General features: G+C 39.8%; 1 protein-coding gene across 1 annotated transcript in view; it reads left to right on the top strand.

Annotated features, from left to right (window-relative positions):
* The window catches only part of IQSEC3 (IQ motif and Sec7 domain ArfGEF 3), a 155,392-nt gene that overhangs the window by 66,604 nt on the left and 69,509 nt on the right, over positions 1-19,279 (top strand). The window contains exon 3 of the mRNA XM_044678205.1: positions 15,690-15,930. Coding sequence (XP_044534140.1) covers positions 15,690-15,930 — 241 coding nt within the window. The remainder of the gene's footprint in view (positions 1-15,689; positions 15,931-19,279) is intronic.

Raw genomic sequence — 19,279 nt, forward strand, 5'->3', positions numbered from 1 at the left:
GCTCAGGAAATTCCCATTTTTCAGGCTAAAAGCCTGGATTCTAGGATACTCAGACTTGGGATTGTTAGAGTGACAACCCTTAGGAATTCTTATCACGTGGCCATATAATTTCTCTTTTTATGGCTGCCATGTTATATCACAACCTCTCCAAGGCTGATGCCAGGAACTCAACTTTGTATAAGACCTTTTCTCAGACTTTGTGGGTGAGACAATGCCTACATTTGCTGTGTGCTTCTGCTCCATTCATTAATGGCTCCTAGGGTTTGAGTTCCTCCATTCCCCATCTGCTTTACTTTGAGAATCCCTACAGAAGAAAAACAGAAGGGAAGAAGGAAGGAAAGAGTTTAAATGCTTTCTTCCTAGATCAGCAAAAAGGGATGGCTCCTCCAAAAACAGTCTGTCTTACAACAACAGAGCCAGTTAATCTTGAGGACAGCTCCAATGACTCAGACTTAATTAGATGTCTTTAGTACTCCCGACAAGATGCCACTGGGTATGCCACTCTCTCAATAGGGAGAAGCTTTTAAAAGTCCCAGAGGCTTACTGCCCTATTAGCTCATCAAGGATCTCCCTTGAAAAATGCTTCCTACCACAGGATTTCAAAGTTGAAAGGAAGCCTTTGGCCTTATTCTTGGGTCACTACAAGTGGGTAAGAGAGCTGGGGACTTAGTGGTATGGCAATGATACATCTGGTAGAAAGGACAATAGACACTCTAGAACTCTGATCATACTTTCAGCTTTTATTTTTTAGCCTGGATCTTGATCGTTTTCTTTTTAGTCCTTGTTCCTTTCAGTCTACGAATCTGGGCTGGTTTGCATTTTTCTATTATCATTCCTTTAAAACTGTTACGTTATTTTATGTTCATATCACATCTCTCAATAAATCATATAAATATAAAGTGAAGTAGCTCGGTGTAAGACAAAATACTGTAGAATATCCAAGGCTTTTAGAAGAAACTCACAAAAAACACAATATTTTAGAGAAAGAAAGGGACCAGGAATTATATTCCTATGGACAAAGCCTCCACATGTAGTATTATGTGTCATATGTCACTCACAAGAGTCAATAAGAAACCTCTCTAGTATCTCCTCCTCTCTACTCTTCTCTAAAGGAGATTTTAATTCCTGCCAAGAGGAGAAACAGAAGGTTGGGGCATAGTGTTTGGCTAATCTGATCTGCTCCAAGTGAGTGGGTGCTGGACTAGAATGATATCTATCTGCTTCATTAAATATTATTAGTCTTTCCTTCACTTGCCAACTTTGGCTCAACCCCTCCACAAGTATAGGGCATTGATCTCCACTAGTGAGGAAAGAGTCCCATACCAATGAGCTTTGGAACTCAGGTTACACTTGAAAGAATATAAATGGGGGGGAAAATCAATTCAGCATGCAATATCATATGCAATGTCATCTACCATACCCATAGTCAGAAAAGGAGGTCCCTTCTTACATCTCTTCTTTTTTATCACTCGTATCTCCATGAGATAGTCCCCTAAACCCAGAGGCTGTCCTGGTGCATGGTAGCAAGAAATCTTACCAGGTACCTTTCTCTTTCTGGGACTTGCCCTCACATTCCTTAGTACCCCATTCTACTTTGGCCTGTCCTAGCATCCCTAAGACCTATTTAGATACAACTAATTTCACATAATCACAAGATTTCAGAGTTTGGAAAAATTCCAAAAGTCATACAATTAAAGGTCATACCTGAAAAAGAATTTCCTCCACAAGATATCTAACAAATGGTCATTTGGTTTTTGCTTAAAGACTTTAATGGAGGAAGAACCTTGGAAGACATGCCATTCATTCGATTTTTAGATAACTCTAATTGTTGGAAAGTTTTCCCTTCCATCAATAATGAATCTTCCATTTCGGGCCACATTTAGTTCAGTAATCATTTATTAAAGGATTGTTATACATAAGGAATATTTATTTTTCTGGGGAATATAGGATAAATAGTTCCCTGCCCTCAAGACTCTTACATTCTACTTGATGGAAGGGGAATAAAATATGGCTGTATCTAAGTAAGTGCAATAGAAAATGCTGAAGATTCAAATAAACTCAAAAAAGCAATCATAATCTCAGCCTTGGTGATAGTAAAATTTGCAATGGTTAAAAGAGATAAATATGGAAATTACATTTAACTTACAGTTCCCATATGTAATGAATCAGCACAAATACTTTTTATTTATATGCTAAAAGTATAGCATCTAAATACTTAAAGAAAAAACTAATTGAGCTACACGGTAAAACAGGCAATAAAAATATAATACTGGAGGATCTCAATTTTAGATATACACATATCTAACAAAAAGATAAAGAAGAAAGAATTTAGAAAAGTTAAATATGATAGATCAGGGGGCAGCTGGGTAGCTCAGTGGATTGAGAGCCAGGCCTAGAGACGGGAGGTCCTAGGTTCAAATCTGGCCTCAGACACTTCCCAGCTGTGTGACCCTGGGCAAGTCACTTGACCCCCATTGCCTACCCTTACCACTCTTCCACCTATAAGTCAATACACAGAAGTTAAGGGTTTAAAATTAAAAAAAAAATATGATAGATCTTTGGTGATTACTGAATGGGAACAGAAAGGAGTATGTATATTTACAGTTATGCTTGGCACATAAATAAAATTGATCATACATAAGAATATAAAAGCCTCACAAAAATGCAGAAAAGTATAAATATTAAACTCCTCATTAACTGACCACAGTTCAATAATATTTATTTCAATAATATTTGTAAAGGAACCTTTTACAAATGGATTAAAATTAATTTAAAGACTAATTTAATCCTACAGAAACTGGGTCAAAGAACAAATTGTAGAGAAAACAGGAATAACAAAAATGAGACAGCATACCCAAAATTTTGAGATGCAAGTAGTCATTAGGGGAAATTTTGTATCTATAAATACTTTCCTCAACAAGCGAGGGGAAAAAATTGTTCATCAGATTGGGCACAAATTTTTTAGAAAACTAGAAAAGCATAAAGTCAAAACCCCCTAAACAAATAAAAATTAGAAATTCTGAAAAATCAAAGAAGAGATTAGCAAAAGCAAAAAACAAACCCAATCAAAATACATCAAAATGATAAAAAGTAAGAGTTGGGTTTTGAAAAAAAAATAACTAGTCAGATTTTTTTTTAAAAAGAGGGAAACCTAGTTGTTAGTATTAAAAATGAAAAAGGAAAATTCATAACAATTTAAAATGAAATAAAGAAAACTATCATAAATTGTTTTTCCCATTTTTATACCAACAAGATTGATAATTTAGACGAGATGGGTGAGTATTTGCCAAAAATATAAAATATCTAGAGAAATAGAACAATAAATAGATTGTTTAAATAATCCAACTTCAGAAAAAAGAAATTTAACAAGTCATAAATTTACTCCCAAAGGAAAAAAAACAAGACCAGATGGATTTTCAAGTGAATTCTATCAAACATTCAAGGAACAGTTAATTCCAATATTACAGAAACTGCAAAAAGAGAAAGAAGAAAAACACTAAAAGGTGAAGAAGGTATAGGGACCCATCTGATTTTTACCAAATTATCCTCCAAAAAACTATAATATAACACCTTAGAATGAATTCTGGAGCAGCATAATCAACAAAAAAGATGGGGTGCAATAATTTTTCAGCATAAAACAACTCAGAAGGCTGTCATGAGGGATCCAGTACATCAGGGTGGAGGTGACACTCAAAGCAGTATGCCATTGCAGCAAAGAGCCCTGGGCACAGCTGAAGTAGCAGCAAAGGTTCCTGGTCCTTTCAGCCAAAGATGGTAAGGGAGATCAGACAACTAATCAGAAGGAGATGACAGGGGTCCATTTGCTGGCTCTGGGTACAAGACTCTTGTTGCATTACATACACAGATTCAGGTAGCAGTCCTGGGACAAGATTTCAGGATGAGGAGGAACATTAGCACATATCAGAGCTTGTGGCCACAGGGGACCAGGGGACCTTGGTCACAGTTTCAAGGGGTAAAAGAGTGTTTGTAGTTACTCACAGACCAGAAGAGTATTAAACATGTCTCCTTTTATCATGAACTGAAAGCAGATAGATCCCCAGAGCCAGCTCTGAAGGCAACTGCACACACACAAAAAAAACCCAACAACAAAAAAAACCTGAAGCTTGGAACAGGGCTTCACCACAGTTACAAAGCCCAACTTTTATAGTTTTTAAAATTAAAAGAAAAGGAAAAGACTGGAAATTGAACAAACAACTAACTGCAAAAATAGGAAAACACATTGATCCATCCCAGATATCTTGGGACATCTTGCAACAAGATGTACCCCCATTCAGATTTCAGCAAAATTGAAGATTGGAAGGAGCAAAACCAAAAACACTGAAAAATGTAAAAGAAGCCCTTTTGGGTATAAAGGAAGATCTCGTGCCTTGGTTGGGATTGAATAGCTAAAGTGCATATGAAAAACAGTAAATGTCTCCATGATGCAAACTTTCTTTGTGCCCTTTCCCCAGCCACTCATTTACATGTGACCCCAATAGAATTCTGTCCAGGAAATGTAACTGGCTGGTTACTATATATAGGGGTTTAGTCCCTAATGGATGAAATCCTGCCCTGAACCAGGAGGAACTGTCAAATAGAAGAGGCTACACTTCTTCCACCTTGTCACTTGAGGTAAAAGAACTCAGAGCTAAGGCTTGGTGCCATTGCTGAAAGAACACAGTAACACTATAGCTAAAAAAGCTCCATAATTTTTAGCTCATCCAGAGGCGAAAGGTGGTGAAGACTGAAGCTGCTCATCAAAGCATGAACTCTGATTATGTGATAGATCAACATTCCAAGCAGAGATGCCGCAACCTTTGAAGTGACCACTGACTGAGCATTTTTGACTGTCCAATCCAACTGCAGCTATGCGTTATGGTCTGGTGGTAGCTGTCCAGCAGCCAAGCAACCTGCCTGGCTCATTCTAGTCCAATAGCTAAGCAACCTGCCCAGATTAGCCCAGTTATGGATCAGCCTTAACAACCAAATATCGTGTCCTTTGAGAAGTAAGCCCACCTGAGCCACTCATCTGGTGAAGACATCATGCCCCATGAGGAACAAACCAAGCCTAGCAACTTATCCAACACCAACACCAGGACCTATACTGACCTGTAATACCCTTGATAAGAATTATCCAGAAAAAGACAGAAAAAGAAAAAGCTGCCCTAGTGTTGCCTCGGCTATTGTGAGTTCTACATATGTGTCTCAAGACCCCAGTCTACCTTTGGGAAGTGAGTACAGAGGGGATGATACAGGCACCTCCACGATATTTGGGTCCCTTTTACATTCGCTAGACCACACTAGTGAAATATTCTACCTTACACCCTTTCTCTTTGGCGCCTTATTTTAAGCAAGGACTTTTTTTCTTTTGTTTTAAATTGTATTTGGACAGTCTGTTTCCAAGTTTTTTTCCTTTATAAACCTGAGATAACATCTGCTTATTTAAATGCTTAAGTACTTCTAGCTGTTGAAATAGTACATAAATTATAGTGCAGGGGCTGATATGAACAATATGGATGTTTTATTCCTGGAGCACTGAGGTCTAGTACCAAGTCTAGAGCTACACAGAAGACTTGGGAGGCAAGGATATTGAGAACATTTTACAAGATGCTATTGAAGCTTTGAGGAGATGTGTTCTTTAATCAATATAAGGAATATAACAAAATATGTTCTGTTTTCTCTAAATTATCCAAGAATGTGGACCCTTCCAAAATTCCTGATTAGATGGGATTTTCAGAACCTAATAGGAAACTGATCATCATCTCCTCACAGAGGATGAAAGGTTATCATTTGGAGTAAAATCTTCATTAGCCAATGAAAAAGTATCTGAAGGCAAATCCTACAGCTACAGCTACCAATGCAAACAAGCCTTCAAACATCACAGTATATAGTGCTGGATCACAGGGATGTTAAGACTTTTCTCAGGAAAGGATCTATGTCCCCTTAGGGGAGAGATGTGGGATATTTGGGTCAGAAATGTGACAAGTCCTGGAGCACTAGCAGGCATTTGAACTGGGGAAAAAAGAGGTAGATCACTAGAAAAGCAAAAACTTTGGAATTTCTCAAAGCCAAAAGATTTCATAACCTAAAATCAAATGGCAAGGATGCTGGAAATTAAAAGAAAAACAATAGGGGAGGGAGGCGAACACAACAAGCATATGCCTAGTTCATTTATTCTACTACTTAACCAAGGTCCTTCATGTTTGTACCCTAAGTGGACAACCAATGATAGTGACTAATAGAGGAGCAATAAAAATCTGAGGATTATTAAGGCAAAAGCTAAATACCAGTGTGGGCTCATAAACTATGGTATTAGGAAGACAGCCACCCACAGGGTTCCCCAGAAAACTGAGGTAACAGCATCCCCTCTGCAATCACTCCTCCAACTCACACTGGAACCAGCAGGCTGGGTCCTCTACAGTGGTATTTGCTACCTTGGCTTCTAGGGGTAACCACATTGGTAGCTATTCTCTTAATATTATAACATTATAACTCATGACCACCCTGGTATGTTTCCTTTTAACATTCAACCAATAAATTCAATTACCTTTTAGAAAAGGCACTGAGAGAAACAGAGACAGAGAGAAAGATAGAAAAAGACACAGATAGATACAAAGAGACAGCATCAAAGAGAGACAGGCACAAAGGAAGAGAACATTTATCAAGCATTGTGTATTGATTGTGTATTCTACCTTGGAACCAATACACAATGTAATTCGAAGTATGATTCTAAGGTAAGGATTTAAAAGAACAAATGTGGTACCTTGGCAAATATATAGGGAACGCCCATGGGCAAGGCAACGTAAAATTCTGAAGCATCAGGGCCTTGGTGTCCTCTCTTTCTTAGTCTTTACCAAGTTCACTGCAGAGTAGGACATTGTTTCAGAAGCAAAGGAATCACTCTACTGCCAGAAGGGATTTTTTTTCATTGTCAATTCAATATAACATTTATTGAAGGAGTGCTATGTGTTGGCCATTATGGGAAATGTGTATGAATAAAACAGCATCCCTGCTCATAAGGAGCTCACAGTCTAATAGGGAGATAAACTATATATACAAGTAGAACAAAACAGGGCAGGAGTGATTCAGGCTATAGAATAAATACATTTTGGGGGACAAGAGGGTCTGGCAACTCATCTGAACCTGTTGATCTACTACTAGGCTGGGCCACTGAATTTTTCACAAGGTGTTGTATCTTTGCTTTGCTTGGGCAACCTGAGTTTTCTGGGCAGGTATAGTCTCTACCACCTCCACCCTCCTCTGGCCTCATCTATTTTCTTTTTAGTTGGAGTCCTGCTTTTTTATTTTTATTTTTAGCAATAGCAGCAAGTTAGGCTTAGCAGAAACCTCTCTCCTCTTTGATTCAATGCCTTGGTCCTGAGATCAAGCAGGAGCAGAGAAATTTAGCTTCTCCTATTGGACAGTTCCTCAGGATTCAGAGCAGGGCTCCACCAAGCCACACTATCAATTCCATTTATCAGACTCCTCCTAGAGACCCATGCAGATGAATGGTTGCAGGGAAGTATAGGGGCAATCTGTGATGGGGAAAGTTCACTGTCTTTGTTGACTCTTTTTATATGTTGTCTAGTCATTGAAGTCTCAGATTCTTTCCAAGTTGTAGATGGGATGTTTCCCCCGAAAGTACTTCCTCCCTATATTTCAATGTGTCTATCTTTGCCCCTTTCAACATTTAATTTTTCTGAAGTTCTAAATGGGGCACAACCTTATATTGCCATCTATTCTGCTGCTTCCCTTCCCCTGCTTTCTACCTTTTTTGAGAATAGTCATTGAATCAATGAACCCTTGCTTCTAGAAAAGACCCATCAACTATCCTTTGGACCTGCTCACCATTCCTCTGATTTTCCTCTTAAAAGTTTCCATTCTGGACACTTCCCTATAAGAATTGTTTCCTCCATTAAAATATAACCTCCTCAAGGGCAGGGACTTTTTCACATGTGTTTCTATTCTAGCACATAGCATAGTGTCTAGCACACAACTGGCACTTATAAGCACTGGTCACTTATTCATACTAGACACATTCTTTCTAAAATCCCCTCCTACTCGTTGATCCCAACCAGTTACCTGATCTCTGTATTTACACACACACACACACACACACACACACACACACACACACACACACAACACCACACTTTAACCTTCTCCCTTACTCACCACCTTCCACACTCCAGGAGTCTTATTCAAGGATTTTTATTCTTCACCCTTCTTTTCTTCCCTTGCCCTCAGCTCGGTACCAATAGCTGCTACCCAACCCCCTGCACTTCCCTGTGCCATCAAGGGAACTCAGAATTCTGAAACTATCATCTTCCTGCAATCTTTTCCCCCAACCCTTAACTCTCCTCCACCTCTTCTGCCTCACAGGAGACAGAACTACCTCTCTGAACTCTCAGCAACTCGACTCTTGTCTGGCTGGAGACGGTGAATCTGTTGGTGCCTAGGGAGCCTGGGAGACAAGAGCAGAAGTGGCAGGGAGAGCCAGAGATAGCACTAATGTAGATCCAGCTTCCCACCTGCCCCACCCCCTACCAAGATCCATTGGCCCCTCTCCCTGCCTAAGGGTGTCTGTGTGAGTGGTGATGCTCATCCAAGCTGCCATCTGCTCTCTTTTCCCCCCCTATTCGTGCTCTCTTTAGAAAGGTCATGTTCTTTTCCTTCTGCGTGGAAAGGATGGGATCTGACTTTAAAAGGTTACCTCATTGAGAAGAAAGAATCATTGGAGGTTGCACCAAGCCAGGTCCAGTAAGTGACCAGTGGCCCCACCTGGTAGCCATGAGGTCAATGATTAAAGTCCCTGAGATCTAAATGAAAAAAGGAAGTAAAAGTATTCTGACTTTGGGGAAGGAAAGGAGGTTAAAGTGAACTAAGGATCTGCCTGAAAACTAGTCATGGTCAGTGACATGCTAAAGAGTCATATGTGTGTTTTAATTAATTACTTGCATCTCATACGAGGCATGAAACCCTGAATCTTTTTTTTCACTTTCAAACAAGTTCCTTTAATACATTTTTTAAAAATTAGTAATATTTTGTTTTTACATTATATTAACATATTATTTCTACTTCATGAGAGTTCTCTTGTGATAAAGTAAATTGATTAAATGAAACTAAAAAGTACAATGCTGAATCTTTTTTTTAAATGTTACTAATGCCTTAGATTTCCCCCATTACCTCCATTTCTTAATATGTTTTCTCTCATCCGGGAGACTAGATTTTACAATAAAGATTTTTTTAAAGAGGGAAAAAATATGAGTTTAGAAAAAACAATCAACACATCAGTGGTGTCAGATAGTATATTTAATATGCCACTCCTCTAGTCATTCACAAATGCAAAAAAGAAAGGGTCGTTACTGTTAAATAGTAACATAAATTCTTTTTGCTCCCATATTATATTTCCTTATTTGGGATTTCCCCCCAAGAACATGCTGGGTTCACATAGACATGGCATGCATCTGTTCATATGCCCAGCCTCCCTGACCTACCCCAATGCTCTTCATTTCCTATAATTAGATATTGCATTTCCATGTACTCATTTCCCCAAAATCACTGAGTTTGGATACTTGAGGCTTTCAAGTAAAAGGAGGGAACAGGCCACTAGAAAGGGGACATAAATCAGAATGTCAGAGGCCGAAAGGACCATTGCCATCATCTAGTCTATTTTTCAAATGGAGTGACTGATGGAAAATGACTTGCACAAGATCCCACAGATGGTCAGTGGTAGAGTCAGAACTAGAATCTGTTGTTCTGACTCATAAGTCCTTGCCAAGATTGTTGCAAGGAGTAATAAGATCCAATGGACTTGAGATTCCTTTTTTAGCTATTCATCATCTCCATTTCCTTAGGAAGGTCATGTCACTTTTCTAGGCTTCAGTATCTTTGTCTTTGAAAAGAACACTTCTCTTTATGTCCCTTCAGATCTAAGTCCTATGGTCCTATAATCCTATGGCTTTTATTAAAAGGGCCTTTACTTTCCATATTGGTCATAAGCTCATTATGGAGCCTCAAAAAGCCCTTGGGGGAAAGATGTCCTAAAAACTGGAAGCATGTACTATTTGGAGAAGAAAAGACCAAGAGTGGGAGGAAGGAGACTGAATAGCCAATTTCAAGTCCATGAAGAACTATTTCATTGCGATAATGAATGGTCTTCCTCAGGGTCCCCAAAGATCACTTGGTCTTATGCTGAAGCAATAAATATTTGAAATGAGCACTCCAGAAGAACTTCCTTATGTTAGGGTTATAGGATTTTAGAACTGATAGAATATAAACTTCTTAAGGAGAGAAACTGTGTCATCTGAAAAATCTTTGGATGGCCAGCACTGTTTTTAATGTCTCTGAGCTTATCCCTGAAACAATAATCCATCTTTTTACCATCAATATTAATCCAGTGATCCTGTGGGGGAACAAAAGTCAGCCTCTAAAGAATTAAAGTTATGGGTCATCTCAATGGCCGGTACTGGTCATGTCTGAAGCAAATTATCAATGAAGATTGAACAAGAGATGTGGCATTAAAGTATAATGTCAGGAAAATGTACAACCAGAAAAGGACATGAACCAGTTATCTCTAATTTGCAGCATGGGTCCTCCATTAATAACTACAAAATGTCAAGAGATCTAAGGAAGGTCCACAGCACATTGGCTGGACCCTCGGTAGAGAATGTATGAGAGGGCATGGACATCACAGCATGACAGGACATGGATGGGTTGGGAAGTAGCAGGTGATACAATGGATAAGCACTGACTAGAGTCAGGAAGAACTGAGTTCAAATTCTGAATCAGATACTTAACTATGTGACCCTGGGCAAATTGTTTAGCCTCTGTTTGCCTCAGTTTCCTCAAATATAAAATGAAAGTAATAGTAGCACAGGGTCATCTATAAAATGGTGATAATAATACCTACCCTTCAGGGTTGCTGTGAGGGTAAAATAATATACAATTTATAAAAAGCATTTAGCACAGTGCCTAGCACATAGTAGGCACTATATAAATGCTTATTTCCTTCCCTTTCCCTTCCCCATGTGCATTACCAAAGGGAATATTCACATTAATGAGATTATAGGTCCATGAAAGCATCCCTAGCACCTGTCACAGTGCTATATAGTAGATACTAAATAAATGTTCATTGACTGAATGAATGAACATTTACTAGCTATGTGAACTTGAGCAAGTCACTGAACTATTGTCTGAACTGGAAGCAATAGGAGTCCTTTCTTTCTGAGATGATTAAAACATAATCCTGGCTGGATGAGGCTAAGATTGAATGTTCTCTACCTGTCCTCACCAGCCTCAGGATCCCCAAGGCTATTAGACAATTTGATGTAATCAAGTCTGATCAACATACATGTACAGTTTGACACACACAGTAGCCAAGATTAATCAATCAACAAATATTTATTAAGCACCTGCTATGTGCTGAACACTTGTATCCTCTGAGTGTTGGGGATACAAGTACAAAGCATGAACCAATCCATACCTTCAAGGAGTTTAGTCTATATTCTAACAGGAGCAGAATCACTATAAAGAGAATGAATGCAAAATAGCTGAATACAAGCTATTTTTGGTGGGAGGCTACTATCAGTTAGAGGGATCAGGAAAGGCTTCATGAAGAAAATGAAGTCTGAGAGGTATTCTAGGAAGCAGAGATAAAGAATGCATTCCAGGCATGGAGGATAGGCAGTGAAAATGTCCAGAGATGGGGGTTAATGTTGAACGTATGAAGCAAACAGAGACTATTTTCGCAGTATGACAGGGAGTAGGAAGGAGAGATATACAAAACTATGCTGGAAAGATAGGTTGGGGCAAGGTTGTAAAGAACTTTAAAAGCTAAATAAAATAGGTTACATTTGATCCTAATAAAGCAATAGGCCACTACTGAAGCTGGTTGAAAAAAATGAGCTGATATGATCAGATCTACATTTAAGGGAAATGATGTTATCATCAGTGAACAGAATTTTGGAGAGAAGAATCAGAGATCAAGTGAGAAATAATCTAGGTCAGAGGTGATGGGAGCCTGAGCTAAGGTGGTGGTGGTGGGGTAGCTGTGTGAGTAGAGAGAAGAGGTTGGATGGTTGGATGCAAGAGATATTATGACAGTAAAAATGGCAAGATTTGGCAATTGATTGTATATGTGGGGTTAATTATAATGAGGAAATTAAGATAATGGCAAAGTAATGAATCTGGAAGACTGGGAAAACAGTGGTGCCTTTCATAGAAACAGAGAAGCTTAAAAAATGGATGCCTTGGGAAAAAAAGAAAAATGATTCTCTTTTGGACATATTGAGACATCTAGATTGCCCTTTGTCCTATTGGCAATTATTTTTTGCCAAATCTTAGTTCTGGATTATTCCTACCATGATCTTCTTCCATTCCTATTAGTTTGAAATGTCTAGCTTGAAATCTCTAATAAGCAAATGGTAATGTGGGACTGAAGCTCAGGGGAGAGGCTGAGGCTGGATATGTAGAAATTAGAGTCATAGAGATGATAATTAAATCCATTAGATTTAATCTAATTAGAGATAAAAAATAATTGACTTAATTAGAGACAGCCTAAGACCTAGAACAGAGACTTGAGAAACATTCACAGTGAAGGGGTGTTATCTAGATGATGAGACTGAGAAGAATCAGTTAGACAGAAGCATAATCAAGAGTCAGAGAATAGAGTCAGGAAAGCTGACAGAGGAGAGTATCCGGGAGAAGAGAGTGAATGGCTATATCAAATAAAGCAAATAGATTGAGAAGGAAAACAACTGAAAAAGACAATCAGATTTGGCAAATGAGATCATGGACAACTCTGGAGAGAGCAAATTCAGTCAAGTGATGAAGTGGGAAGCCAAATTGCAAAGGGTTTAGCAGTGAGTGAGAGGAGAGGAAGTGGATACAGAAAATACAGATGGCTTTTTCTAGTTTGAGAAAGGTAGGGAATACATGGGATGATAATTGAGGGAATAGTAGAGTATACTGAAAGTTCTTTGGATGGGAACTGCTTGGATATGTAGGGAAGAAACCAGTAGAGAGATAAAGGTTGGATATGAGAGACAGAGAAAGAAACACACACACACACACACACACACACACACACACACACACACACACACACACACACAATGAATGACATTTTACTCTTCTGGAGAAGACAGCAGAAAATCAAATCAAGAGCACATGTAGATAAGAGTTAGCCTTGGCAAAGACAAGACCACTTCCTTATCAGAGACTGGAGAAACAGATAAAGGGTTTGTTTTGGGGATGAAGAAATAGAGATCTTGTGCCAAATAGCTTCAATTTTCTCAATAAAGTGAGAGACAAAGACCTAAGCTGATAAAAAGGTGAGGCAGGGAAGATATCAAAGTTTGAGAAAAGAAAGTGTGTAAAAGACTTTTTGGAAGTGATATAGCAAAAAAAATTAGAGACAAATAAAAAGATGGCTGTGCTTCATTATTGAAGTTAGAATGAATGTACCAGTTGTGTGACTTCTGCTCCATTCAGCAAAACATGAGTAGCAATGGAAGAAGCACATGGTAAGAATAAGCCAGAGTGGAGATTTTGCAAGAGAGAATTGTCAATAGGGGAGAAAAGATTTAAGAGCAGAGAACAGCATAGAGTTGGGCTAACTGTAGTGTCAAGAATGGAGAGGGGAGAAATGAATGCAGATTATCCAAAAAATAGAGAGGTGACAGTACCACCAATTTCTATCCTGGTCATATGAAATCTAGAGTATCCACTTTGTGCAGATTACATGCAAAGATGAAAGATAGTCCCTGCTCTCATGATCTAGCAAGGAAGTAAGACAGAGAGACAAATAGTTCCTCTAATAAACAATATGTTATTCAATGAATAGGAAAGGGCCAGATAAAGTGCAGTGGCACATTTAAGGAGAGTCCCTCCTGCTGGAGATCTCAAGGGAGGTTTCATGGCAATTCTACATTCCATGGTGGTGCCTCAGAGCAAGAAGGGGAGGTCATTGGCTTAGCCCAGTGGTGACTTCAGGAAAAGTGGGGAAGAAGCTGAGCAGACAAGGAACAGATATACTTTGAGCCAATGACTTTAGATTCATACCAGAAGAATCCCAAGCAGACAAGTCATGAGCACTGTTTAAATGCTCTTGCCAGGTTTATAGACCTACATGTGAGTCTAATTACACCCTACAATTCTCCACCACAATCTCCACTTTCCCAAGAATTTATTGCACCTATTGGAGAATTCTCTAATGCCAAGACTCTTTTAGTTCAGGTTTGATGTCAGGATAAAATAAGGTAACTGTGAACAAGCCACTGAACAATTAACAAAAGGAGATTTACTTTGCCTTGATACAGCAAGGATATACAAAGATATCATGGCACATAGCTTCTCAGGATATGATTTCCATATGGAAGATAGGCAGGATATGATGAAGGACCTGGTTACTTGCACAGTCTTCAAAAACTCACTCAACAAGAGGGCCCCAACTGGCCATAGGTGGGACTTTTTGATGCATTTAGGTGACCAGCAAGTTGCATTAGGGAAGCAGGGGCCAATCAAGACTCAGAATTGTTTTAGCTCCTTTTAGGTAAAATGAATAGTCCCTGTTTGGGGAGGGAAGGAAGAAGGCTAGGTCTAACATGTTATGAGGAAATGGTTGAAGGTTTTAGTTCTATTATAGTACCCAAAAGGACCAGGTAGCTCTATCTCCCGTAGGGCCTGCCCACTTCCTATGGGCTATCTTATATCCCAGGGGGCAGCCATCTGACTCCAGAAGAAATGGAAAGAACTGTGAAGGTAATGTGGATCTGGGTATTTCTTCCCCAGGCAATGAGTTAAAATGGCAATAGCCAATAGGGATGGGTTTGAAACCCAGCTCTGCAACTTACTATCAGTATTACTTTGAAAAATAACTTAACCTCTGTGGGTCTCAGTTTTTAAATTTAGATGACCTTTAAATTTCCTTCCAGTTCTAAATCCTGTCATTTAAATGTGACTTGAATACACCCAATCAAGGGAGACAGAGAGTTCTTGTCTGAGAGAGAACCACATAATAATCTGGGCAAATCCCTCAGAGACCAGGCAGAGTTTTCAGGGTTTGAAGCCAGTGGAAAAATGCCCAGCACATTGTGCCAATTTCTTCAATGTTAAGACGAATTCATCTAGCCTCTATGTATAGTCTGGCTTATGCCCTCTTCCATGTTTTAAGTCTGACCTTCAGACCCCTCCCTTCCTGAGTCCTGCACTCATCCTCTCAAGGTCACTGAAGGTTAAACTCATCTCTCTGACTCCCTTCTCCTCCTCCCTCCATTCCCAGTCTCAGTGTCCTAGAGAGCTTGGACCATTCTGGGTAGGACAACTTCGAGGCATCAGGAAAGGTAAATCCTGAGGATCTATTAGCTTGTCCAGGAGCTCAGACCATGGCTATTTCCTTCTACCTTATTGGGAAAAGGGACCAAAGCGTAGGTCCTAAGGTCATTGGGCAAAAACCTGATTACCCTGGAGGTTGTGTGACCACGCCAACCTTCCTTGAAGGGACACCTCCCGTCTCTAGAGGTGATGTGTGAACTTGTGAAAAATCACTTCCCCTCTCTGGAACTCAGGCCCCATTGCCAGAAAAAGAGTTCCAGCCTGGGTGGGGGACGAGGGCCCAAGCACTCCATCTGTACACGCCCACCCCTAACCCACTCCCCCAACCGAGCACCATTGCATTTTGTTTACAGTGACGACTCCTACATCCATGCCGGGGGTGGCACAGAGGACCCTTCGGCCAGCAGACCCGGCGCCCAGGAGCTGCAGGAGGAGGAGGAGCTGCTAGGGGCAGGGGGGACCTCCGTGCTGGCAACGAAGGCCAGCCTCCACCACACAGCCTCCCCTGGCCAGCAGCAGCATGCCAAGATGCTCTGCTCCCATGCTCCTACTGCCTCTGATTACGAGCTCTCCCTTGACTTAAAGAATAAACAGGTACCCAGGGCCTCCAAGGGGAGGGAGGAGGGTGGGGAGGGGAGGCAAGAAGGGGCCCTGTCTCTGGGGATTGTCACTATGGTTCCAGGTGCCCTGCCCCTCCCACCCACCACCTCAGAGGCCAACTCTTCCAAAGAGATATCTCTTTAATTGTATCCCAGTTGAGCCAACCAATGTGCTCATCCTCCTTACAGAATCTTTCCTGCATCCCTCTTGGATATGCAGGGCAGAGTCTAGCCAGTGTCGCCTCTCCTTTAATTCGTTGTCATCCAGGACCTCCACACAGAAAGCTGAACAGATCCCTAAAACACCTCTAACAGCTGGGCAGTGGCCGAGGCCTCTGGCAACTTCTGTCCTATGTCCCTATAGGAAAAGCATGAAAAGTTCACATCATCTGGCAACTGGGCAAATGCATCATTGCTGTCCAGTGGAAGGGACCTTCGTGACATCTAGTACAATCTTCTCATTATAAATATGAAGAAACTGAGGCCCAGGGAAATGCTTCACCCAAAGTCATAGGTTATAGAGTCAGAATTTGAGTCCAGATCCTTCTAACTCCAAATTCTTGGCTCTTTCACATTGTGCCACAAAATCTATATATGGTCAAGAGAGCGACTCTATGAGAAAATGGGAAATGTTAGAACAAAATCAAAAGATTGAAAAATGGGGAGAAATTGAGATAACTGATATACAAATAACAACTTGGAAAACAGAATATTAAGGAGATAGAATATAAGAATCATCTGATTCTTTGAAAACTATATTTTAAAAAGAGCTTGACTACTATATGCAACCTGTCCAATGTCTAGATGGATCTTGAAAATATCTCGAGGGGAATATAGTCCTGAGTATTTCTTATCTTGGACTGGACACAAGAAGGCAATATGACATCAAGAACACCAGATTTAGAACTTGAAGATAGTGGTTTAAGTCCTTGCTAACTCTTGGGGACTCAGTTTCCTCACTTAAAAACAAGGAGATTGAGTTAAATACACACCCACTCACTCAAATATAAGATTCATCAGTAAAAGCCCAAGCACAAAGAGATGTTCCTACATTATTATTCTTAGCCCCCATTTCCCTGATTGTAAGGTGTGAAATTGAGATGGGGGAGGGATAGAGATAGGAAAAGTTCTTTACTTGGCATAAAAAATAAGATAATTCCAGATTTTGACTCACTATGAGGATCAAGAGCCCAGGGGATGTGGGGAATAAGAGGATTTAAAACAATATTTTAGTATTTTAGCAGAAGAAATTAAAGAGAAGCCTTCTTGCCAAGGAAATTGCCTAACGGGGAAGTAAACTGCCCAACTCTCACATATCTGTCCTAGCAAAGCCCTAAAGTTTGCACCAGGCCAAATAGCAATTCAGAAACCCAAGGAAAATGTACATTGTCATTTCTTACATATGGTTAGCCAGAAGCCTAAAGGCAATAGGAATGGAAGTCCTTTTAACAAAGTGTGCACCCATATGATGAGAGATGGGACAAAGGTAACCTAAACGGCTCTGTGTCTAGAGGCATGAAGAATGGAGGTCTCCCTGGAAAAGGTACAGGATTGTCACAGGGCCCCAGAATTGGGGACCTAGAAGGACCTGGGGGAGTAGCAGAGGACAGTGACCAGCATGGCAAAGCATTCCGACCACAACAGCCCAGGACCAGGGTTCCTAACACTTCTGAGACACCAGAGAGGGCCTTGAAGATCCAGCATTCTGAACCTGAAGATCCAGGGAGTCCTAATCCTAGGAGATAGAGGGAAGCATAAGAACCCAGAGAAGTCAAGATGAGATCAAGTACTCCTGAGACTCCAACTGGTAGAACCAGGAGATAGGACTTAGTCTCAACACAAAGTCTCAGTTCAGAAACTAAAGCTGGAGAGAAGAGTAAACCAAAGAAAACACAAAAATGGTATTAAATCTAGAGATTCTCTAGTAAGAGTAAGAAACTCCATAACAATTACAAGCAGAAGATCAAAAAATGATTTTCTGTAAGGATAATGAATACTTGGAAGAAACGAAGCAATAAATAAAAATGAAATAAAATTTGTGGAAGAAAGGATTGGAAGTAGAATAAGCAGCTTAAGAGAGAAACTGGAAGGCCTTAAACAGGAAATGGAATATCTGAAAATTAGAATAAACCATGCAGCTATATCAATGACTTCATGAGATAACAAGAAATGTTAGAATAAAATCAAAAGATTTTTAAAAATAGGGGGAAACTGAGACAAGGAGGAGGAGACAGAATATAAGAATCATCTGATCCTCTGAAAACTTTATTAAAAAAAGAGCCTGGCTACTATATTCAAGAAATAATAAATGAAAATTGCCCACATCTATTAGAAATAGAAGACAAAGAAATCCATCGTTCACCTCTTGAGAGGAACTTCAAAAGGAAAAGTCCCAGAAATATCAAAGCAAAAATCCAGAGCTCCTACATCATAGAAAATGAAATGAAAAGAAATGAAAACACTTCTAGAATCAAGAAAAAAAAGTTCAAGTACTAAGTAACAACTACAGCTAGAATAACACAAGATTAGGTAGCTTTATTATAAATGAAAGGAAATCTTGGAATACTAAAGTCCAAACGGCAAAAAACTTAGGCTTATCACCAAAAATATCTTACTCTGCAAAGCTGGTTATAATCCTCCAGGGAGTTGGAGGGATGGAACTTTAATAGAAAAGATTTTCAAAGATTTCCTTTCAAAAGACTAGAATTGAGTAAGAATTTCTGAAATATACACGAATCCAGAGAAATTTAGAAGGGCAATTAAAAGGAACTATGTAATATTTAATGACAACATTCTAGTGAAGGGAAAAGTAACAAATATCCCCTTTGGAATCTTAATGTTTTTAAAGTGTTTTGAGGGAGTTAAATAAGATAAATGAAGGTGCTGGGGGTGGATTGGTTCTGTTCTAAAGGTCTGAAAAGAGGAATGAGAATAAAAGAAAAACACTAGTATAGAAAAAGAGGAAGAAGAGGGTGCTGGTTCTCATGATTGAGGTATGTGAGAAGAAGAATATACAGACATAGAAGAAAGAATGGGCATCAGATAAACCTTGCTCCTCTGAAATGGACAAAGGAGAGTTGAATACACAGTGTGATGTAGAACTACATCAAACTCACAGGTAAACCAGTGGGAATGGAGGGAAGTAGTTAAAAAGTAGGATAATACTGGGAGGGAATAGTAGCAAGCACAGTATATTTCCAGATCCTGGAGGGAATTAAGAGAAAGAAGAGAGGAGAGGAAAGGGGAGGGGAAGAGGAGAGAAAAGGAGAGGGGAAGGAAGAGGAGGAGGCGAGGAAGAGAAAGGAGAAGAGGGGAGAAGAGGGGAAGAGGGGGAAGGAGAGGCG

Source organism: Gracilinanus agilis, chromosome 5, assembly GCF_016433145.1.
Source record: "Gracilinanus agilis isolate LMUSP501 chromosome 5, AgileGrace, whole genome shotgun sequence".
NCBI classification, from domain to species: Eukaryota; Metazoa; Chordata; class Mammalia; order Didelphimorphia; family Didelphidae; genus Gracilinanus; species Gracilinanus agilis.